The sequence below is a fragment of the Colias eurytheme genome, chromosome 30 (assembly GCF_061535395.1).
Source record: "Colias eurytheme isolate Ceu_HAF_F1 chromosome 30, ilColEury1 Martin Lab GWU primary, whole genome shotgun sequence".
NCBI classification, from domain to species: domain Eukaryota; kingdom Metazoa; phylum Arthropoda; class Insecta; order Lepidoptera; family Pieridae; genus Colias; species Colias eurytheme.
Genome location: NC_143009.1, coordinates 2,800,139 through 2,820,554, shown reverse-complemented (window position 1 = coordinate 2,820,554; position 20,416 = coordinate 2,800,139). Strand labels below are relative to the sequence as shown.

Genomic DNA, 20,416 nt, shown 5'->3' with positions numbered 1-20,416 from the left:
GAGTAGCCGGCTATAGAAAAATAACTAAGCCACGTTAAAAATATATTATTTTGTTTTTAGTCCATAGCAAAATACCTCCTATTGTATTGGTTGTATTAGAAATCAATAATCTCAACTTAGATACCATAGTATTACTAGTAAAGTATTATATTTTTCTAATAATATCTGTGGTATTACCTAGTCCATGTAGTTATAATATGTATTGATAGTATTGGGATTTAAATGATGAAAATCCATACTAATATTATAAATGCGAAAGTAACTCTGTCTGTCTGTCTGTTACTCAATCACGCCTTAACTACTGAACCAATTTGCATGAAATTTGGTATAGAGATATTTTGATACCCGAGAAAGGACATAGGCCACTTTTTATTGCGAAATATGAACAATAATATTATGTAGTAGTTAATAATATCAAATCTTTTTTATTTCTTACTTTTCCGTTTTTGAAGTCGGTTGTTTTTAACGCAGTTGTTTTTATTTAATACTTTTTAGTGTATTTTTCAACACGAATCAAACGAGCCCAAACTCGATAAAGTTGAGTCAATATATTACTGAGTTCCTATGGCCACCTTCCGATTCCATCATCAAATCAGCTTCATGTCATGATAATGTTTCATCGCTATCAAATTTACATACGTATACAAAATTTCAGCTCAATCGGTTACCGGGAAGTGAATCAAAGTTACTTGCTACATATCAATTTAGTCATCGAGTACAGACAAAAATGCTCATAAAATAAAAACTACTGGGCCTATCCGAAAAAAAAAAATTATGGGCCCAATTCGACACCATCCCGCATCGAACAAAAAAAGAATCACGTAAATCGGTTCAGAAACCTCGGAGTAATCGGTGTACATACGTAAAAAAAAAATATACCGGCCGAATTGATAACCGCATATAATCGTATGGAGAGCTTAATTTTCATTAAAGGCTCTAATCGCACGGAAAGCTAAATTTTCACAAAAAAGCTCTAATCACATGGAGAGCTTAATTTTCATAAAAAGCTCTAATCGCACGGAAAGCTTAATATTCACAAAAAGCTCTATTCGCACGGAAAGCTTAATTTTCACAAAAAAGCTCTAATCGCATGGAGAGCTTAATTTTCACAAAAAGCTCTAATCACACGGAAAGCTTAATTTTCACAAGAAGCTCTAACCACACAGAGAGCTTAATTTTCACAAGAAGCTCTAATCACACGGAGAGCTTAATTTCCACAAAAAGCTCAAATCACACGGAAAGCTTAATTTTCACAAGAAGCTCTAACCACACAGAGAGCTTAATTTTCACAAGAAGCTCTAATCACACGGAGAGCTTAATTTCCACAAAAAGCTCAAATCGCACGGAGAGCTAAATTTTCACAAAAAGCTCTAATCGCATGGAGAGCTTACTTTTCACAAAAAGCTCTTATCGCACGGAAAGCTTAATTTTCACAAAAAGCTCTAATCGCACGGAGAGCTTAATTTTCACAAAAAGCTCTAATCCCATGGAGAATTAATTTTCACAAAAAGCTCTTATCACATGGAGAGCTTAATTTTCATTTAAGGCTCTCGCACGGAGAGCTTTATTTTCACAAAAAGCTCTAATCGCACGGAAAGCTTAATTTTCACAAAAAGCTCTAATCGCACGGAGAGCTTAATTTTCACAAAAAGCTCTCATCGCATGGAGAGCTTAATTTTCACAAAAAGCTCTAATCGCACGGACAGCTTAATTTTCACAAAAAGCTCTAATCGCACGGAGAGCTTAATTTTCACAAGAAACTCTCATCGCACGGAAAGCTTAATTTTCACAAAAAGCTCTTATCACATGGAGAGCTTAATTTTCATTTAAGGCTCTCGCACAGAGAGCTTTATTTTCACAAAAAGCTCTAATCGCACGGAAAGCTTAATTTTCACAAAAAGCTCTAATCGCACAGAGAGCTTAATTTTCACAAAAAGCTCTAATCGCATGGAGAGCTTAATTTTCACAAAAAGCTCTATTCGCACGGAAAGCTAAATTTTCACAAAAAAGCTCTAATCGCACGGAGAGCTTAATTTTCACAAAAAACTCATCGCACGGAAAGCTAAATTTTCACAAAAAAGCTCTAATCGCACGGAGAGCTTAATTTTCACAAAAGCTCTAATCGCACGGAGAGTTTAATTTTCACAAAAAGCTCTAATCGCACGGAGAGCTTAATTTTCACAAAAAGCTCTAATCGCATGGAGAGCTTAATTTTCACAAAAAGCTCTAATCGCATGGAGGCTTAATTTTCACAAAAAGCTATAATCGAACGGAAAGCTAAATTTTCACAAAAAGCTCTAATCGCACGGAGAGCTTAATTTTCACAAAAATCTCTAATCGCACGGAGAGCTTAATTTTCATTAAAGGCTCTAATCGCACGGAGAGCTTAATTTTCATTAAAAGCTCTAATCGCACGGAAAGCTTAATATTCACTAATAAAAATAACTGCGTTAAAAACAACCGACTTCAAAAACGGAAAAGTAAGAAATAAAAAAGATTTGACATTATTATTTTCTAACTACATATTATTTATATGTGCTATTTATTAAAAAGGTTTGATGTCGGTGCACGGGCTTAATACTAAGTGCTTAATGTTCGGCACCAACTTCAAACGTATTTAATAAATAGCACATCCATACTAATATTATTAATGCGAAAGTAACTCTGTCTGTCTGTCTGTTACTCAATCACGCCTTAACTACTGAACCAATTTGCATGAAATTTAGTATAGAGGTAGCCTATGTCCTTTCTCGGGTATCAAAATACCCGAGAAAGGACATAGGCCACTTTTTATTGCGAAATATGTACCAACGGCGAAGCCGGGGCGGACCTCTAGTAAAACTATAAATGCTATTTTAAGTACTTTAATAACTGTAATTAACAGAATAACTTTATTGACTGTAATTAACACTTAAACCTTCCCAGCGGCTGATGGACTACGAAGTTTTCTGTAACAACAAAACATTTATTATTTTTCTTACTCATAAATTCCACAAAGCATGGTTTTGATATCTTATTTGGTACTCAATTAAATAATATAATCTATACATATAATAAAATCGTAGGAAAGTCAAAACTGTACATTGAATATTTTTTTTAAAGAATACATAATCCATGATCTATAATCGATATAGAAGCCAAAAACATAGTTTTTAGAATTTTTGTCTGTTTGTCTGTTTGTCTGTTTGTCTGTTTGTCTGTATGTTTGTCCAGGCTAATCTCGAAAAGTACTGCATAGATTGACTTCAAATTTTGCATGAATATTACTAACAGGTCGGGTGAGGCTTTTTTAAACATATTATCATGCTATCACCTCCGGGGGAGGAGCTATGAACCTTTTTTTTTCTTACGTATTCCGTGTATTACGACAGCGTACAATTTAAAGACTCATGTTTAAATGTTGGTTTCGGGTAAGCCATGCTATTATCTAGCTTTACAAAATAAAAACTATGTCATTTACGTAATTTGGGCAGAGAATCAGTTTAATGAATTTATTAGTCAAATTTGAAACAGCGCCATCTATGAGATTTCGTAAAAATCAAATCAATTTACATGTTAACACTACTGAACAACTGTTAAAAATTAATAATTTAAATATAATTATGTTATTTATTTATTTAACTCTTTAACCCATATCTTCCCTTCCCTATAAGGTGCGCTTATAATTCGTGTGAATATACTACATTTTTAAAAGTGAGGGTAGATGTTTATTATTTTAAGTCAAACTAGACACCACAGTTAATCTAATATTGATTGTGTTCATTGGTTACATTTTTAAAAATCTTCGTGTTTTAAAAATTCGATAACGAGGCGGGACTCGAACCAGCATTCTTTAGTGGTCGAATTTTTTCTATTCTTTATAAATTTATTGTTTATGAATTTATATTTATAAACAATAATACAAAAAGGTTAGTTCGTTGATAATTATTATTCCTTCATCATTTACATGTTGTAAGTAAAAATATACTTTGACTGTTAATACTTTTGTTCAGTATTTACCTGTATGATTATTGCTTGATAATTAATATATTTTCATGTCGTATACCTAATTAAAAACATAAGTTTGATGTGAAACTAGCTGGATTTATTTTTACACACTCACAGTCTTATATTTTGTGTTAATGTTAAAATAGTATTAATAGTGTAAATCATAATATTTTTTCACAATTAAAAATATTTCCTTTTTTTGATGGTGTTGGCATCGAATTAAACCGCGCTGTCGTTTCGTTCACAAAAAGTGAAGTTATGAGGACCGAATATGTAGCCGCCTCAACTTACGGAAACGAGAGTAACCTGCGTTGTCTGTTAGTTATTGTATAGTCGAATTTAACGTTACATGGAAATTGGCATCTAATTATATGTATAATACTTATATTAAATCTGTAGAGGTCAATTCTGTACAAGAAATATATTTCCTAAATAACTATCACGAGGTGATTAGGGATCGACACTGACGCCAAAAATTTTTGTCCGTCTGTCTGTCTGTATAACCGTTATAGAAACAAAAACTACTCGACGGATTTAAACGAAACTTGGTACAATTATTTTTCATATTCGTGAGCAGAGCAGTAACTCCATTTTTAAGCTTTCGTCGCGTGTGCAACCTTAAGGGTTAAAGCTACACAGAAATCAAGTATGAAAGAAATGTTCTCCATATTATATAAAAAATATCTCCCGACATCATAATTAATGTCTATCTTTTATGGTTGAGCTTAGGAGTTCAAAGCTTTCTGATTATATTTGTCTACTAGCTGTGCCCGCGACTTCGTCCGCGTGGAATAGTGACTATGGGACCTATGACCATGGGCTCAGGGTGGGGCAACAATAATTGTTTTTATTTTCATGCTTCCACTCCCACGCCCACTCCCAGGCCCACGCCAACGCCCACGCCCACTCCCCTTCACAATTGGTACCTACCAGATCAAAGCCAGGGTAAGCGCCCCACCCAGCCCTACCGTGGCTACGCCCATGCTGAATTACTACTTAACATACAATTATTGAGAAATACGTACTACCATAAATAATTAAAAGAATTGTTATTAAAATTTCTTACTAAACTGAGCTAAAAAACTTACGTACCAACTTATTAAAGAAAATCAAGAAATGAAATGCCTAACCTATACCAAATAGTTACTACATAATATTGTAATTAAAAATTATGATTAGTATATAATATCGAAAATCAAAAAAGAAATGCCTAACTAATTCTACGTAAAATTTCTTTTAAATTATGTCATATTATTTTTTAGGAACCAGGGGGGGAGAGGAGCGAATTCTATTTCCTTCCTTTCTTAAATGGATGTTTTTAATAATGTATGGTGTAGCCACTGATCAGCTTAATCGATACTCAATTTTTATCAAATCCAGCAACAAATCCAAATTAGATGTTTCCTGTCTCACGCACGTTACTAAAGGCTGAAGAGAGAGAGACGTAACTTAACCGTTTAGACGAAGAAAAGTGTATACAAAAAGGAATAAATAATTTCATAAACTTCCCAACGATCTTTAAAAATAAATTATTATATCATTTTTTTCATTCCCACTTTTACCCCTATGTAAGTATAATAAGTGGATGAACCGATTTCGATACAATTTATCTAAGAACCAGCGTCGGAAAATATGCTGCCTAACAAAAAAAAGCCGCATCTAATTCGGTTTACCTGTTAGCCAGCTACGGTGCCATAGACAGACACACACACACACACACAGAAATACATAGCAGTCAAACACATAACACCCGTCTTTTTGCGTCGGGGGTTAAAAATATAATACGACATAATTTAAAGGACATTTTGTGTGGCAAATTTACCTATTAGAAGTAACCATAATGTTAATTTGACCCCGCCCCCCCTACTACCTCAGCTTACCCCCAAACCCTTGGGGAATTTTGATATGATCATCTGGACATGTAAAGGAATAACTGTAGCGTATAACAGATAAATTACGTTTTATCGTACACTGTACAGTGTACAATAGAATGCCTTAGCAAATGTTCGCCGTGATTACTTATAAATTGTCATAACTTTTTTATTTATGAACCGATTGACATGAAATAAACACTAACTGTTAAATGAACATTACCACAATACATTAGTGAAATCCGCATCTAAATCGAATAAGCCGTTTCTGAGATTAGCGTGCACAAACATACAGACAAACAGACAAAAAAAATTTTAACTACAGTTTTGGGTTCAAGATCGATTTAATAATAACACCTGCTAATTTTTTTCTACATATTTTCATTGTACAGACATCGCTTTTCCACAATTTTATTATATGTATTGATGATGATGATGATTGATGATTATATAATAACACTCTCAGTCCGTTTTAACTTAATTTTTATTTACTCGCATCAGTGCCACCTAAAAAATCTTTATATCGAAATTCGAGCAAAGCTAAGAAAATGAGAAATAAGAGTTCTCAAGGATCGTTAGAGGTAAGAGGCTTACTATTGACCGAAAACAACATATTGTGTTATGCCGAGAACCTGAAACCGCTTCACAACGAGAATTGCGGCTCACAGCTGACCGCGAACGGCATGTACTATCCTGTGAGACCGAAACCTTCACTGAGAGGGTATAACGTCTCACAGCTGATCGCAAATGGCATATTTTATCTCGATAATCTGAAACTTTTACTCAATATGAAGACCGATTGACAAATGATAGGGTGCACCATAATATTATTCGATCTCTTGAAGATGAACATGAGCATAAGCAATGACTAGAGTAGGGACGCGAATATTACCATTATTTGAGACAAGATTATTTGAGACAAGTACGATTAATAAGTTTGTTTAATGAAAGATTAAGAATTGAAACTATTTGGTCTCTTGAAACGGACGAATAGCGAGAGGCCTGTCTTACTGTAGACAGATTTCGACAGTCTTAATGACTTAAGAGGTAAACATAGAAGATCAATCTACGAATTCGGTGGTGTGGTCCGACAAATATAAAAGTGGGTTTGCTTATAACCTCACAATTGATTACAGATCGTCTTCTGTATAGGCGATATTAACGTAGTATGTTCTTTTTGTAATGCTTTAAAGAGGAGTAAGGAGTCGGCTTTCGTTTGAAGATACACCAGAACCTTTGAAATCACTACTTTTAGAGGAACATGTGCAATCTAAACAGTTCTTAGACAATATTCGCTCTTATAGTAGTGCGTTTTAAATGATCCTTTGGTGCTCAACAATTATCAGAGGATCCTTTCATGCTTACTTTTAAGATACAAGGTCAAGTTTATCATTTGATAGGATCCCTTTTGCCTGAAGGCCAACCTAAGTTTCTTCAAATATATTTTATAAATAGTCGAATACAAGAAATCAATATTTCTCGAATTTAAAATATTAAAATTTTTCCTACAGTAGGGCGACGAATGTATTTTCGCATAGTAACGGAGGGGAACTCGCAGGGGGTCAAGTGACGCGGGCCACGTACCACAAACATGCAAACAGTTTGTTGTACCGAGCGCGAAAGAAAGTCATAGTGTTTTTAGTAAAATTACTATGTAAACTAACGTAATTTAATACTTAGGTACATATTATATAATGATGCGCTCAAACTGTTAATCTACATTTAATTTAGATTATTATTTGAATTACTAAGTAATGTAGAATTTAAATCAAATTCACTCATGTTTTCCTCAGATTTTCGATGTCCTCCGATTTTAAGATTTTCTTATCAGAGTATTCAATTTTAATGTAGTTTATTTTTATAAGAGACAATTAAGAACATTCAAAAATAAAGTGTCACGTATTTTTTTTAAACGACGAATGACGAAAAACGACGTAATCGCGGACGAAGTCGCGGGCAACAGCTAGTAGATAATAAAGACAAAAATTATATTTAAACATACTTATTCAAACACGGGAAGTCCCAAAACGTCTGCTCTTTCCCATACTGTTCGCCATCTTGTATTGTCTGTGGCATGTCCTTGCCCATAGACTCTGGTAGGCACAGGCATAGACAACCGCCTGCTACGCCTATGGTGCCTAAGATTAAGAGCGGGATCTCTTTGGCTATGGTTGCCTGAAAACATAGAAATATGTAAATATATTTTAAGTAAAGTTGGTACAGTTTTATAAATTCTTATCAAGGAAAGCTTTTACATATTGTTTTTATATATTTTAAGCATAAACAATGATGACTAATAATAAAATCCAAACGCCCTTTTAAGCATTCACTCAAATTAACACCTTATTACCTGGCAATAATGTTCAATGTCTATTGTATCTATCGCTCATTAGAAAACTCTGCCAATAGAAAAATAATGCAGAGTTATGCTTCAGGCAATTTTTGAGCGTGATTGTGAGTTAGCTAGTTGCTTTTTGTACGTCGACATTTATGTATGATGAAATAAAGATTGTTTCACACAAACTAAATGACCATCACCCGTTTTATAAGTTTAAACCTTCCCCTGACTATCATAATCGGTTAAAAACAGGCCTAACCCTTCTAGAGTAACGAAAATAACGGACAGCAATTGATTTTAATGTACATACTTTAAGAAACTTACCATATAAACAATATAAGGCACCAATATAGTAGCAATATACCCCGTAATATGAATAAGGGCCAGCCCTTGCGCCCTTACTACAGTAGGCAACAATTCTGCAGCGTATTGCATACCGATGTTGAACGATATGTTGACCGCGAATCGACCAACTATCGCTAGTGATGCTGATGGTAGACCTGTAATTAATTATTATAGGGAATTTAGATTTCAATTCATATGTATGCCAAACAAATTAATAATACCCCTAGCTTTCTTCACCCACGTTTTCAAAGAAAAACCAGCATAGTTCCTAATCCCGTGGGATTTCCGGGATAAGTCTTATCCTATGTATTAATCCAAGTTAGTCTCTATTCTATATTCTATATTTCATTGTAATCGCTTCAGTAGTATTTGAGTAAAAGAGTAACAAACATACATACCTATACATACACATACATCCATCCTCACAAACTTTTGCATTTATAATATTAGTAGGAAGGATGTACTTACCAAAAGGTACTGTAGTTGCAGCAAAGCTGAATAAACCACTTATCACCATTGAACCAAAGGCTAGCCAGCGACGACCGACACTGAAAACAAAAAAAAAATTATACATAGAGGCACTTAAAATCTAAATCTGTCACTTTAATAGTTGTCCATGTGAAATACGACAAAACCAGATTAAAGAGAACCCGCGCTTAAAGTTAAACCCCGTCTAAAGCTTTTTGTGGTGAGACAGTATATTGTATTCTATGATAAATCACACCACACACAAACATAAACACACATGCAGTGAGAAAAAATACATATTATATATGTACGTCAATTGATTTAGTTTTTGTCTAAAAAAACATACACAACCGCGCAAGCAAAAAACAACCTTATTCCCTCGTCATAAACTTACATATCCAACGTCAAAATGAGCAGAATATCAGCCGGGAACTCCGTAGCGGTTGCTATAGTGAAAGTGACGAACATGTCCAAACCCAAAGAGCCCACATTTCTGACATGGCCGTCGAACACCATGGCTATTGACATCCATATTATTAGTAATAATATACTGTGACGTCGGAGCCGAGGCGTTTTAAATAAGTCCATGAAAGAATAGTTTTTTAGGTCTTGTTCGGCTATTGCTATTTCTGTTGCTGTCTCCTGTAAATATCATTTAAGTATAAACACATAATACATATAAACAACATCAATTGGGCTATGAATATTCTGTTATTTACAAAAAAATATTTATATTTTATAATATAGATTGTAACATTATTTATAATCACGTTCAAAAATTGTCTGAAGCAAACTCTGCCTACGCATCTATTAGGCAGAGTTTTTTAATGAGTACTACAATAGATTTTGAACATTACTGCAACGAAATAAGATGTTAATTTGAATGAATGTCGTGTACAACGCCGCTCGGACATCTTTCACGACCTTTTATTTATTTTTTATATTTAATTTAGGTGACAGACAACTGGCGATTGTGAGTCTAGTTGTTTATAGTACGTCAACGGTTAGTTTGTACCTTTATACCGACATTGAATACTTGTTAAGCCCATATAAATTAGTATTGTTTCTACTAAGTAACAACTTACCCTAAATTCCTTTAAAACCTCATCCGGTATCTTTTTATTGTTCACTCGTTCACATTTCTGTATTATCTTTAATGCTTCTTCAATACGACCTTGCGATATCAACCATCTGAAAATTTAATGCTAATAAAAGACTTTGTTAGTCACCAACGAGATATTTTTTGGAAAAACGTATCAGCACGAATACAACGCTTATTTTTTTGTACATAATACAACATAAACATAAAAAAACTGCTCACAATTTCAAATTGTAAACTTCTGGAGAATAGATTTAGTAAACAGTAAACGAAGTAAATGAAAAATTATCCTTATAATACAAAATCTTCACATATAATTTACTTTTGCGGGTAAAACATCCCATTCATATCCCATTCATATCCTTTGAATACATAGGCTAAGCCGCAGATGGAAAACTATTAGTAATATTAAATAGTAGGTAATAATATCTTACCTAGCACTCTCCGGAACTACACAAGGCGTGAATATAGACAACACCAAAGGTATACTAGTTATCAGTGTATATATTTTCCAATCAGCCACGGCTAACGCAATCCAGGGTAAGAGACAAGCCGCAAATGTGAAATATACAGCTATAGACATGTTGGCGACGAACGTCCGCCATTTTGGACCAACGTACTCGACCACTAAAAAGAAGAAAGAGTAAATCGTATGAATATTTGTATTTACCATCCATGATAAGGAAAGGACAGACTGATTATAATTCGCGCTCTTTCAATCTCATACATAAAACACATTAGGGCAATTACCCGACCCGTGTTGTTACTCTAGAGCGAGTTCAATGTATGTGTAACTTTTAAAAGATCTAAGAGTAATTTCCAAACTTAATGCCGTAGCTGAAATTGGCACAATTACTCATGTAGATTGTTAAAATGACTATGGTTCAAGTCACTATTTTATGTTCTACGCATCGACTAGCGCCTAACTTCAGTCCAGCCAAAGAGATTCGAAAGTATTGTATAATTTAATCTACACTATATTATAAGGCTGAAGAGTTTGTTTGTTTGTTTGAACGCGCTAATCTCAGAAACTACAGGTCCGATTTGAAAAATTATATCGGTGTTAGATAGCCCAATTATCTAGGCTATATATCATCACGCTAAGACCAATAGGAACGGATCAATGCGGGTGAAACCGCGGGGCACAGCTAGTACAAAATAAACATAGGTACATATACAAACTTACCAACTATATACATAATCATAAAGCAGTTATCATACGCGAGACCAACGAGGAATCTGCAGAGACAGAATGACCAGAAACTATTGGAAAATGCAGTTCCTACACCCGCTAGAAATCCTGTCATGTTCGTACCTGAAAATAATATAAAAAATATTGTAAAATAAGTAAATATATATCTGAAATACGTTATCGTCATTTGAGGGTATTTTTGAAAATGTTTTGAAAATGTGTGTGTTGATAAAAAACATAGGCAAGATTCAGGTGTTTAGTTTAGTCTATATCGATTAATTTTATTAACAGAAGAGCTGTTAATCAAAAAAAAAAAAAATATCATCGGCTGACGATTATCGCTATTTATTACCTTACTATTTGCCATTTTTGCCAACACCAAAAAATCGTCATCATTTTAAATTGAAACTTCTTTAGGTGCGTTGAGAGTAAAATTTCAAGGTCACGTCATAGCAACACCGTCACTTCATGGAGTAAGGCGACGGTTTTGGTATCTTCGAATCTTGCCAAAGAAGTTTCACTTCTGACGCGTGTGCTCGGCACCCACGCTTTTTTTAATAATTGACAATAATATTGTTAGTTTTAATATTTCATAAATAATAATAGTTACCAAGTATAGCTGGTACTCGTCCGTATTTATCAGCCATCCATCCAAAAATTAAACCACCTACTATAGAACCACAAAAGAAGATAGACTGAGCTGTCGCTGGATAGTTGTCTCGCTCGCACACCCAACCCAACTAGATGGAAGAAAAGGGAAAGTTATATAATATCGCGTGTAAAGTTCTTTAAAAAACATGAATGAAGTGTTCCTTCACCCTTTAAAACTAATATATATCAAATAATTAATAACCAAGAAATTTTTCAATTTTATTAACTCCAAGCATATATTTTGCAAGAATTTTCACCACACTTCAAAAATCTCCCAAGCAAAACTCTGCACATGCGTGTGTTAGGCAGAGTTTTCTAATGAGCGACTTTGAACAATATTGCGATGAAATAAGGTGCAATATCAATTATTTATATACGAAAAATATGACAATTGAGTCTAGTCGTTTGTTGTAATCAGTGGTATTAGAACAGTATATATAAATGGTAGTTAGACTGTGGTATTAGGTAAAGTAATTGAGAAAATTCCGTTATATTAAACAACATCACATCTATACTAATGTTATAAAGAGGAAAGGTTTGTAATTATGTATGTATGTATTGTTTTCACGCATAAACTACTGGACCAATTTTGATGAAATTTGGCACAGATAATCTTTACCCTGACCCTGAGAAAGAACAAAGGCTACCTTTTATTGCGAAATATGTACCACGGGCGAAGCCGGGGCGGACCGCTAGTATATTATAAAGAGGAAAGGTTTGTATGTATGTATGTATGGTTTTCACGCATAAACCTCTCAACCGATTTTGATGAAATTTGGCACAAACCATCTTTAGCCCCTGAGAAAGAACATAGGCTACCTTTTATTGCGAAATATGTACCACGGGCGAAGCCGGGGCGGACCGCTAGTTTTTCTATAAATTAAGAATTTGTTTTGTTTTGTAATTACCTGCGTAGCAATAGTTTCATAGGGTACATCAGTAAAATTAAATTCCCACTTATTTCCACATTTCTTCGTCGGCCATGTTGTATTTGGTTCAAGGTTGCCACTTGATAAAACTGTATTCCAATCAACATCATACATTAGGCACTTTTCATATTTCTCCCCTAGCTTTGGTATTGCCAGATGACGACTGAAATGTTGACACAATATTTATTAAAAACATTGTAAATAAGAAAGAAGATTTTTTTATTTTTTGTATGATAAAGATTCACGCAAAAGATACATTAGTTTAAAGCTAATATTCCACAATAACAAAAGCTATTTTTTATCGAACTTTACCCGATATAATTTATGAAAGAACAAATATGTATATTTTGATCTTTTCTTTAGCTACATCGTCAAACAAAAATATGTTACGAATCACGATATAAAATTCTAATAAAATTGATTAGTTCATGAGCGATACTTCAAAAGTAAAGAAAGTCGCTTATCACATGCACCTTTGCCAACTATACAAAAAAATAGACGGGTTGCACTCCGGGAGTGCCGGCAGAAGTGAAAACGCGCGTAGTAGAGAGGGGATAGCGGTCTACTCTCCATCCGTCTTACGCTTTTTCGATCAGGTCACGTGTAATGACGCGAGTTTAAGATTTTATACCCATTACAGAAAAAGTGCTCAACGCCGCTAAAGAAGTTTTCACTTCAAAAAAACAAAAAAAAAAGTTATTTACCGCGCTTCCACACTCAAATTCGCTAATTCCGGTACATCACACCAATGTTCCTCCGGTACGACCGTCATGAAGATCTGAGAGAAGTACACAAACGCGAAGAAGAATGAATACGGTATCATCAGCATGAACAGCATACGTTGGTACCAGCCAAAGTCGCCGATGTAGGGGAACAGATCGTCCAGGTCTTTGAGCTGCTTTGACGTTCCTGGTGAAAGCATGGTACATGGCATTATAAATTCGGTATACTAGCTGTCTCGGCAAACGTTGTTCTGCTACTCTTATCAATTGGGGGATGAAAGATAGATATTAGCCAATCCGCAATCGGCTAACATCTAATTTCAGATCTACCCAATAAGCAAACAAAAATTCATGAGAATCGTTCAACTAGGTAACTAATAGAGAATTTTATATAATACTAGCGGCCCGCCCCGGCTTCGCCCGTGGTACATATGAAAAACAGATGTTAGCCGATTCTCAGACTTACCCGATATGCACAGAAAATTTCATGAGAATCGGTCCACCCGTTTCGGAGGAGTATGCAGACTAACATTGTGACACGAGAATTTTATATATAAGATTTAGATAGAGAAAAGAAGAAGATATATACCTACGGTGCAAACAATATAACGCTATATTATTCCTTTTTTTCCTGAATATATTGAGTTGCACCACTTATTAAAACCTAGGAATAGCGAAATAAGTTTTGTTGGATTGTCTTCTTCTGGATACAATGGATAAGAATTTTGAATATTGGCATCATAATTGGCAGAGATAAATAAAAGGAATGGGCAGTCGGGCAGACCGAATTACGAATACCTAGCGTATGGCCGACTCTAATCATACAGAATTTATTAATACTTGTAACCACATTGCAACTAAATATTTAGAATGTTTGTTGGGGGTTTGTAGATAGCTCGTACTGTATATATACGATTTTCGTAAATTATAAACTATTTGTATACAGGCGATTATGACCTCTGTTACAAATCCCATAGGGTTCACATCACAAAATTCAAATAGTGCAATATTTTTGTCTTTTCATATGAATAAAAAAACATTTTAGTATGTGAGTATGTGGCTGAAAAAATAATCTTACCATTAGCTTGCATTTCAATATTCTCTCGCTCACGGGGCGTGCCCGCGACGGCCGCCATCTTTTCATGTGATTCCATTTTCGAAGTCGGTTTTTGCCTTAAAAGACACTTTTTCGGACGTCTTTCTTGTTACTTGAAGACGAATTGGGGAAAGAATGGCTGTAAAAATAGAAATTTAAATAATTATAAAAAGTTAATGAAGATTGAAGATTAAAAAAGTAAGTAAGTAGTTACTTAGTAATTACTTATTTGAAATTATCAGTCTTCCTTCCATACAAGAAACATCAATTACCTAACTCGTTTATACATAGTATTACCTATTTAGACTGTAATTATTGTCTTAAATAAATTTAAAAAAATATATTAATCGGTAGTATAGTACCTACCTGATTTGAAGAATAATAAATAAAGAAACAAGTCAATAATTTTACCTGACTCTTGCATCAAATTGAAATAAAGACGTTATTGCTTACATACAATAATAATTAGTTTGAATTAATAGCTATGACGTCACAAGATGGCGCTAACTCAATCCTATTCCTAGTTGAATCGCATAATAAATACGACTCTTTATAATATTGGTCTATTTTATTCGCTCAGCTGACTTTTGTATTATTCATGCAATATTTGATAAGGCTCATCTATTTCTATTTACTATAATATGGCATTATCTTAATGAGATGACTATACAGACGACAGTCGACACATGTAAGGTAACGGCACCAGTGGTGGACAAGCATCCAGTAATGGACAAAATAAATATTAAATTTAAATATTAAGACCAAAATTAACGTTACATAATTTGGCAATACTTAAAATAAAAGTTTGGTTCATAAGCTATCAAAATACGACATTTCATGTTATTCGGCCAAAATGTTTGAAGATGGCAGAACGTTATGTTTAGTTGCTGCGACTCGTTTCGAAGAAATCCGTTTTTACTAAGGAAATCCTTAAGGAAGTGAGGACACAATTTTGGTTATAAGAATTTTTGTATAAATGTTAGCAAAATTTGATATTACTTTTATTTATAGTAGTTAATTGTACGAAATATTACACGATTTAGTATCATGATAGGTTATGTTGTTTAAATAAAATTCTTCAGTGTCCATAACTGGATTTAATTCTATGGATATATCCATTTATGGACATATGTCGAAAATAAACTTTTTTTAAAGGTATTAATTACATGCGCTTTTCTGTATTGTCTTTTCATTCTGATTAATAATATACCTATCACGACTATTTCAAACAAAGGGTTCCAATATTGTACAACAATTGTCCATGACTGGATTTGCTTTGGTTCCTATAATGGACATTGATGTTTTTTGTGAAAATTACACTAATGGGTCCAACAATATAATATCTATCTAAACATGAAGAATATATTTTAGAACAATGGGTCATTATGTGCTGTGCGACTCGTTCTCGGCTTCATTCTCTATCACTGCGTAGAGAAGTCGCATACTTATGCGTATTGTAACGCATCTATCATAGAGAGTTCTCTGATGAACTGTTTGGATCGCTGTCTGCTGCTAAATTCCACCACCATATAGCACACACGCTTAAATTTCATCCACACCATCTTGACAACAGTTTAAAAAAAGCGTTTTGCCTCGTGCTACAATTTGGAATCTATATCGATGGACCAATCAGATTAAGGCTGTATTCAGATTGGCGATTCACTTCACGAGTGTAACGGAATGCCAGGAAACAGAGAGATATGGCGGAACATCGTGAAGCGGGTAACATCTACCCCCCAAACCTCATGTTGACCACGTTCGCTCTGACGAGAGTGATATGACGAAGAAGAAGAAGTCCCAAAATGGATGGAATGGCAGTACTTTTTTTAGTTATATTTTTCATCCCTGACTTATTGAGAAAAAAAACCCATATTGGTGTTTCTTAACGGACATAACTCGTATTTATCGATGCATTTGTCCAATTTTTGCCTAGAAAATGGAAATTAAGACTGTTTTAAATATTATAAGTATGCAAAATAATTAATAAGTACTATTTTTTATAAATACATCCCCGATTTATTATATTCCAATCATCATTTTCAAGATTCTATTGATAACTATAAGTCTTCTCCAAGTGTAAATAACTGGAGAAACAACATTAGGTACAGTCCATAAATGGGTGTTCATAACTGGATGTTGTCCAAAACTGGGTGTCCATCATTAGATTTTCACTGTCCATCACTGGTGCAAAAAAGTGGTTTTTTAATTTATAAATAACTTCATTATTTATGCACTTTAATCTTTTTTCTAACATTGGTTACGTTAAACTAACATTGAACTAATGGTATAACTAAACAATATCCAATAAAGTTAAAAAACCTACGAGAAATTTGCAAAAAACTTCAATTTTTTCCTTAATCTGTACAAGACTGGTGCCGTTACGTTACCTATGTTTGTATTTGATTCTTGTATTGAATTAGGGCATAAAACTTACTCATATTATAAATGTGATTATGCGGAAGTTTGTGAAGATCCCCTTATGTATGGATGAATATAATATGTTTGTTACTCTTTCACGAAAAATCTACAAAACTGATTTAGATGAAACTTTACCGTAATATAGTAATTAATATACTAGAATAACACATGATACAGAAATACTTGATTTTGCTCACGGGTTTGTCCGCGAGTGAAACCGCGCCAGACAGCTAGTAGGTACTTCTTACAATAATATGTATAAGTATAACCTTTAGGTATCAGAAACAGCTATTTTTAAAACAAATTGAAAGTTCTATTTTGAAATGTTCACGTTATATGCAAAGGCGTCCTATTAATTGCTTCGAAATTATTCATGTACCTACCTATAATATAACAAAAACAGTTTCATTTTAGACAACGGTAGGCAAATAATTTATTCGTTGTCATTAAAATTTAAAACTATCTCTGTAGTCTAGACTTTGTTTTTTAACATTGCAATGTTACGAAAATACATAACTTAAGTACATAAATACATATTATACAATACTAGCTTTCCGCCCGCGGCTTTGCCCTGCATTTTCAAAGAAATACCCGCATATGTAGGTTCCCGTGGGATTTCCGGGTTAAAGCTGATCTTATGTGTTAATCCAAGTAACCCTCCATATGTGTGCTAAATTTCATTGTAATCGGTTCTGTAGTATTTGCGTGAGAGAGTAACAAACATCCATCCTCACAAAGTTTCGCATTTATATATTAGGAGGAAGCATCAATGTATTGTTAATATATTTATTATATGTATCGCATGTTTAATGATCAATCTACAAGGCACATTGATTTTAACTGTGCTAACAAGACTATATACGTTGAGTGACGCAAATATGGACGTACTATTCCATTATATTATGTAATGAAGGGATTTTGTTGATAAGAGATATATTACCTAATATGTAATATAATGTTTTTAATTCTGATGTAAATATGTATTATCTGATAAAAATGTAAAGGCAGGATGGAGTTGTAGTCGAGAGGAAAAAAATAATGTCTACGGAGATTTTGGCGGTAAAAATCGTAGGATCATGTTTTGGGATTGCAATATTTAGTCAAACATAATACATATTAGATTTAAATAAAGTAACTAGGCTACATATAAAATTTAATGCAGCTTTTTATTAGCATCACTTGGGGCCGTATTATAACTTCTTATTTCCAGACAGTTTACGCCGTGAATTGAACTGACTGGCAACTGGTCTCTGTATGTTTTAATGTTTCAATATGTACCTAACCACCTCCTTTACGACTCGGGCAAAATAATTTTGACCCACTAAACGGTCCGGTTTTATTCAAACTTTGTACACGTATCAAGGATCGGTGACAATACATTTCTTCAGAGTGATAAAAATTAAACTTGTTAGTTAGATAATATTATTTAAGTAAGTAGGTTATTGTTTTCATTTTTAATAGATAATAAACCTAATTAAAATTCCCAGTGATACTGTCGTAATTGTTAAAGGTTGTGTTTTCTTTTAGGCACCTAGGTACATATTATACTTTTTTAACATGAAAAAGAAAAACATGATATGCTTGACATAGATAGGCACTAGGCAGGTTCCTACTTACTAACTAAAGTTACACATTATATTTTTTCAAATTAATTCGCTTTAAATAATTTATTTTAAGTTGTAACTAATAATCGATGGACGAAGGATATTCCGATTAAATTGAAACTAGCAGTTTCAAAAAACATTCAGAAATACCTTAGAAATACATACAGCTTTCACAAATAAAAGTTTTCATTGCATGACTAGTTACCAAGTTATTGATAAATATTTTTAAAAGTTTATTTTAAAAAGTTTAAATTTAAAAAAAATTATCTTACCACACAGTTACTGGTTAGCCACCAAAGACGACAGAAAAAAAAATAAAATAAAAAACAAAAAACGCGCGCAATTTCTAAGAGCGCTGGCGGGAGAATGAATTTAATGAATACGAGTCTGATGCACTGTAAAAACTAAATAGTTCGAAATTAATGTTACCATCGCTATTAATAGAACAATTTGAGATGATATCGATGGCTGATAAGACTTGTTTATTTTTAGATTTCATTTTAACATCCTAGGAGGCTTTATAATTGTACCTGTCTGTGTGTATATAAATTTAAATTTATATACATTAGATTTCCTTGATACTAGAAAATAATTATTTTATATAAGATTTAGGTAAACATTACTCATTACTGGTTCCTTAAATAAGCACGTTCAAACAAAAAATAATACTCCATACTCTAATCCATACTTTATTAATTAATTTAATTATTATAAATGCGGTAGTAACTCTATCTGTCTGTCTGTTACTCAATCACGCCTTAACTACTGAACCAATTTGCATGAAATTTGGTATAGAGATATTTTGCCCGAGAAAGGACATAGGTGATAGGATAGGTTTTATGCCGGAAATCCCACGGGAACGGGAACTGTGCGGGTTTTTCTTTGACTGCGCGGGCGATGCCGCGGGTGGAAAGCTAGTATTATAATATTGTGGCAATTATCCATCTTCCTTCCTCCACAATTATTTGACTATTATAGATACATGATAATAAATCTCCAATATTATTCATTTAATAAAACCTCTCTAAGTGACTTGAATCATCTTATTACATCGCAATTAGTTACCACCGGTTCGGAAAGCAGTTTATACAGAGAAGAGCCAGTTACTGTTGATTTGTTATAGACGATATTAATTAAAATAAATTAGAAACATGATGATGAACGTCTGTAAAGCTAGAATGGTCAAGTGAGCAGAATCACTCGTTGGTTAGGTCAAAATTTAGTGCTCATTTAGTGCTTTAGTAAATTAGCACAAAATTTTGACCAATTTTGCACATCGAGTGACTCAAAGTCGACCATTCTAGCTTTTTTAGCACGTTGATGATAAGCGTCTGCTTAGGTAGTTAGATAGTGCTCTTTTAGTGTAAAAAACATAGAGACTCGCATAAATGTTATGGATCTTGCAATAATATATAATAGTGTAAGGGACATTGCACTTATAATATGAGAATATTTATTCACAGCTAACGATCCGTCCCTGCTAACAAAATCGGTTCAGCCGTTCTCGAGTTATGCGCTTACCAACACATTTTGCAATTCATAGATTATTATTATGTAAATAAGCAATTGTCTGGTTTCTGCAGTAAGTACGATGTTTAGGTAGATACCTAGAAGATAATAATAATTTATCATTATATTCGTTAACATCGTCAGTTTTCAAACATAATAATTATATTGTTAATCTCGCGAAAACCAC

At 33.6% G+C, this 20,416-nt stretch overlaps 1 protein-coding gene across 1 annotated transcript; it reads right to left on the bottom strand.

Annotated features, from left to right (window-relative positions):
• Positions 1 to 2,850: 2,850 nt before the first annotated feature.
• LOC149895742 (carcinine transporter-like) lies at positions 2,851 to 19,077 on the bottom strand. The gene is made up of 13 exons (XM_090118554.1): positions 18,993 to 19,077; positions 14,681 to 14,837; positions 13,585 to 13,789; positions 12,860 to 13,043; positions 11,911 to 12,040; positions 11,295 to 11,423; positions 10,543 to 10,735; positions 10,095 to 10,200; positions 9,404 to 9,651; positions 9,010 to 9,089; positions 8,521 to 8,696; positions 7,861 to 8,033; positions 2,851 to 2,948 (listed from the first exon to the last, which is right to left on the bottom strand). The coding sequence occupies exons 2-13, from the start codon at positions 14,754 to 14,756 to the stop codon at positions 2,912 to 2,914; spliced, it is 1,737 nt and encodes a 578-aa protein (XP_089974680.1). The 5' UTR covers positions 14,757 to 14,837; positions 18,993 to 19,077; the 3' UTR covers positions 2,851 to 2,911.
• Between the last annotated feature and the right edge of the window lie 1,339 nt (positions 19,078 to 20,416).

Coding starts and splice junctions, on each gene's coding strand:
- LOC149895742 (XM_090118554.1), bottom strand. CDS start 14,756: ATGGAATCACATGAAAAGATGGCGGCCGTCGCGGGCACGCCCCGTGAG. Junction 10,201..10,542: donor GTAGTTCCGGAGAGTGCTAG/GTAAGATATTAT, acceptor TTAAATTTTCAG/ATGGTTGATATCGCAAGGTC. Junction 8,697..9,009: donor TGCAACTACAGTACCTTTTG/GTAAGTACATCC, acceptor AATTAATTACAG/GTCTACCATCAGCATCACTA.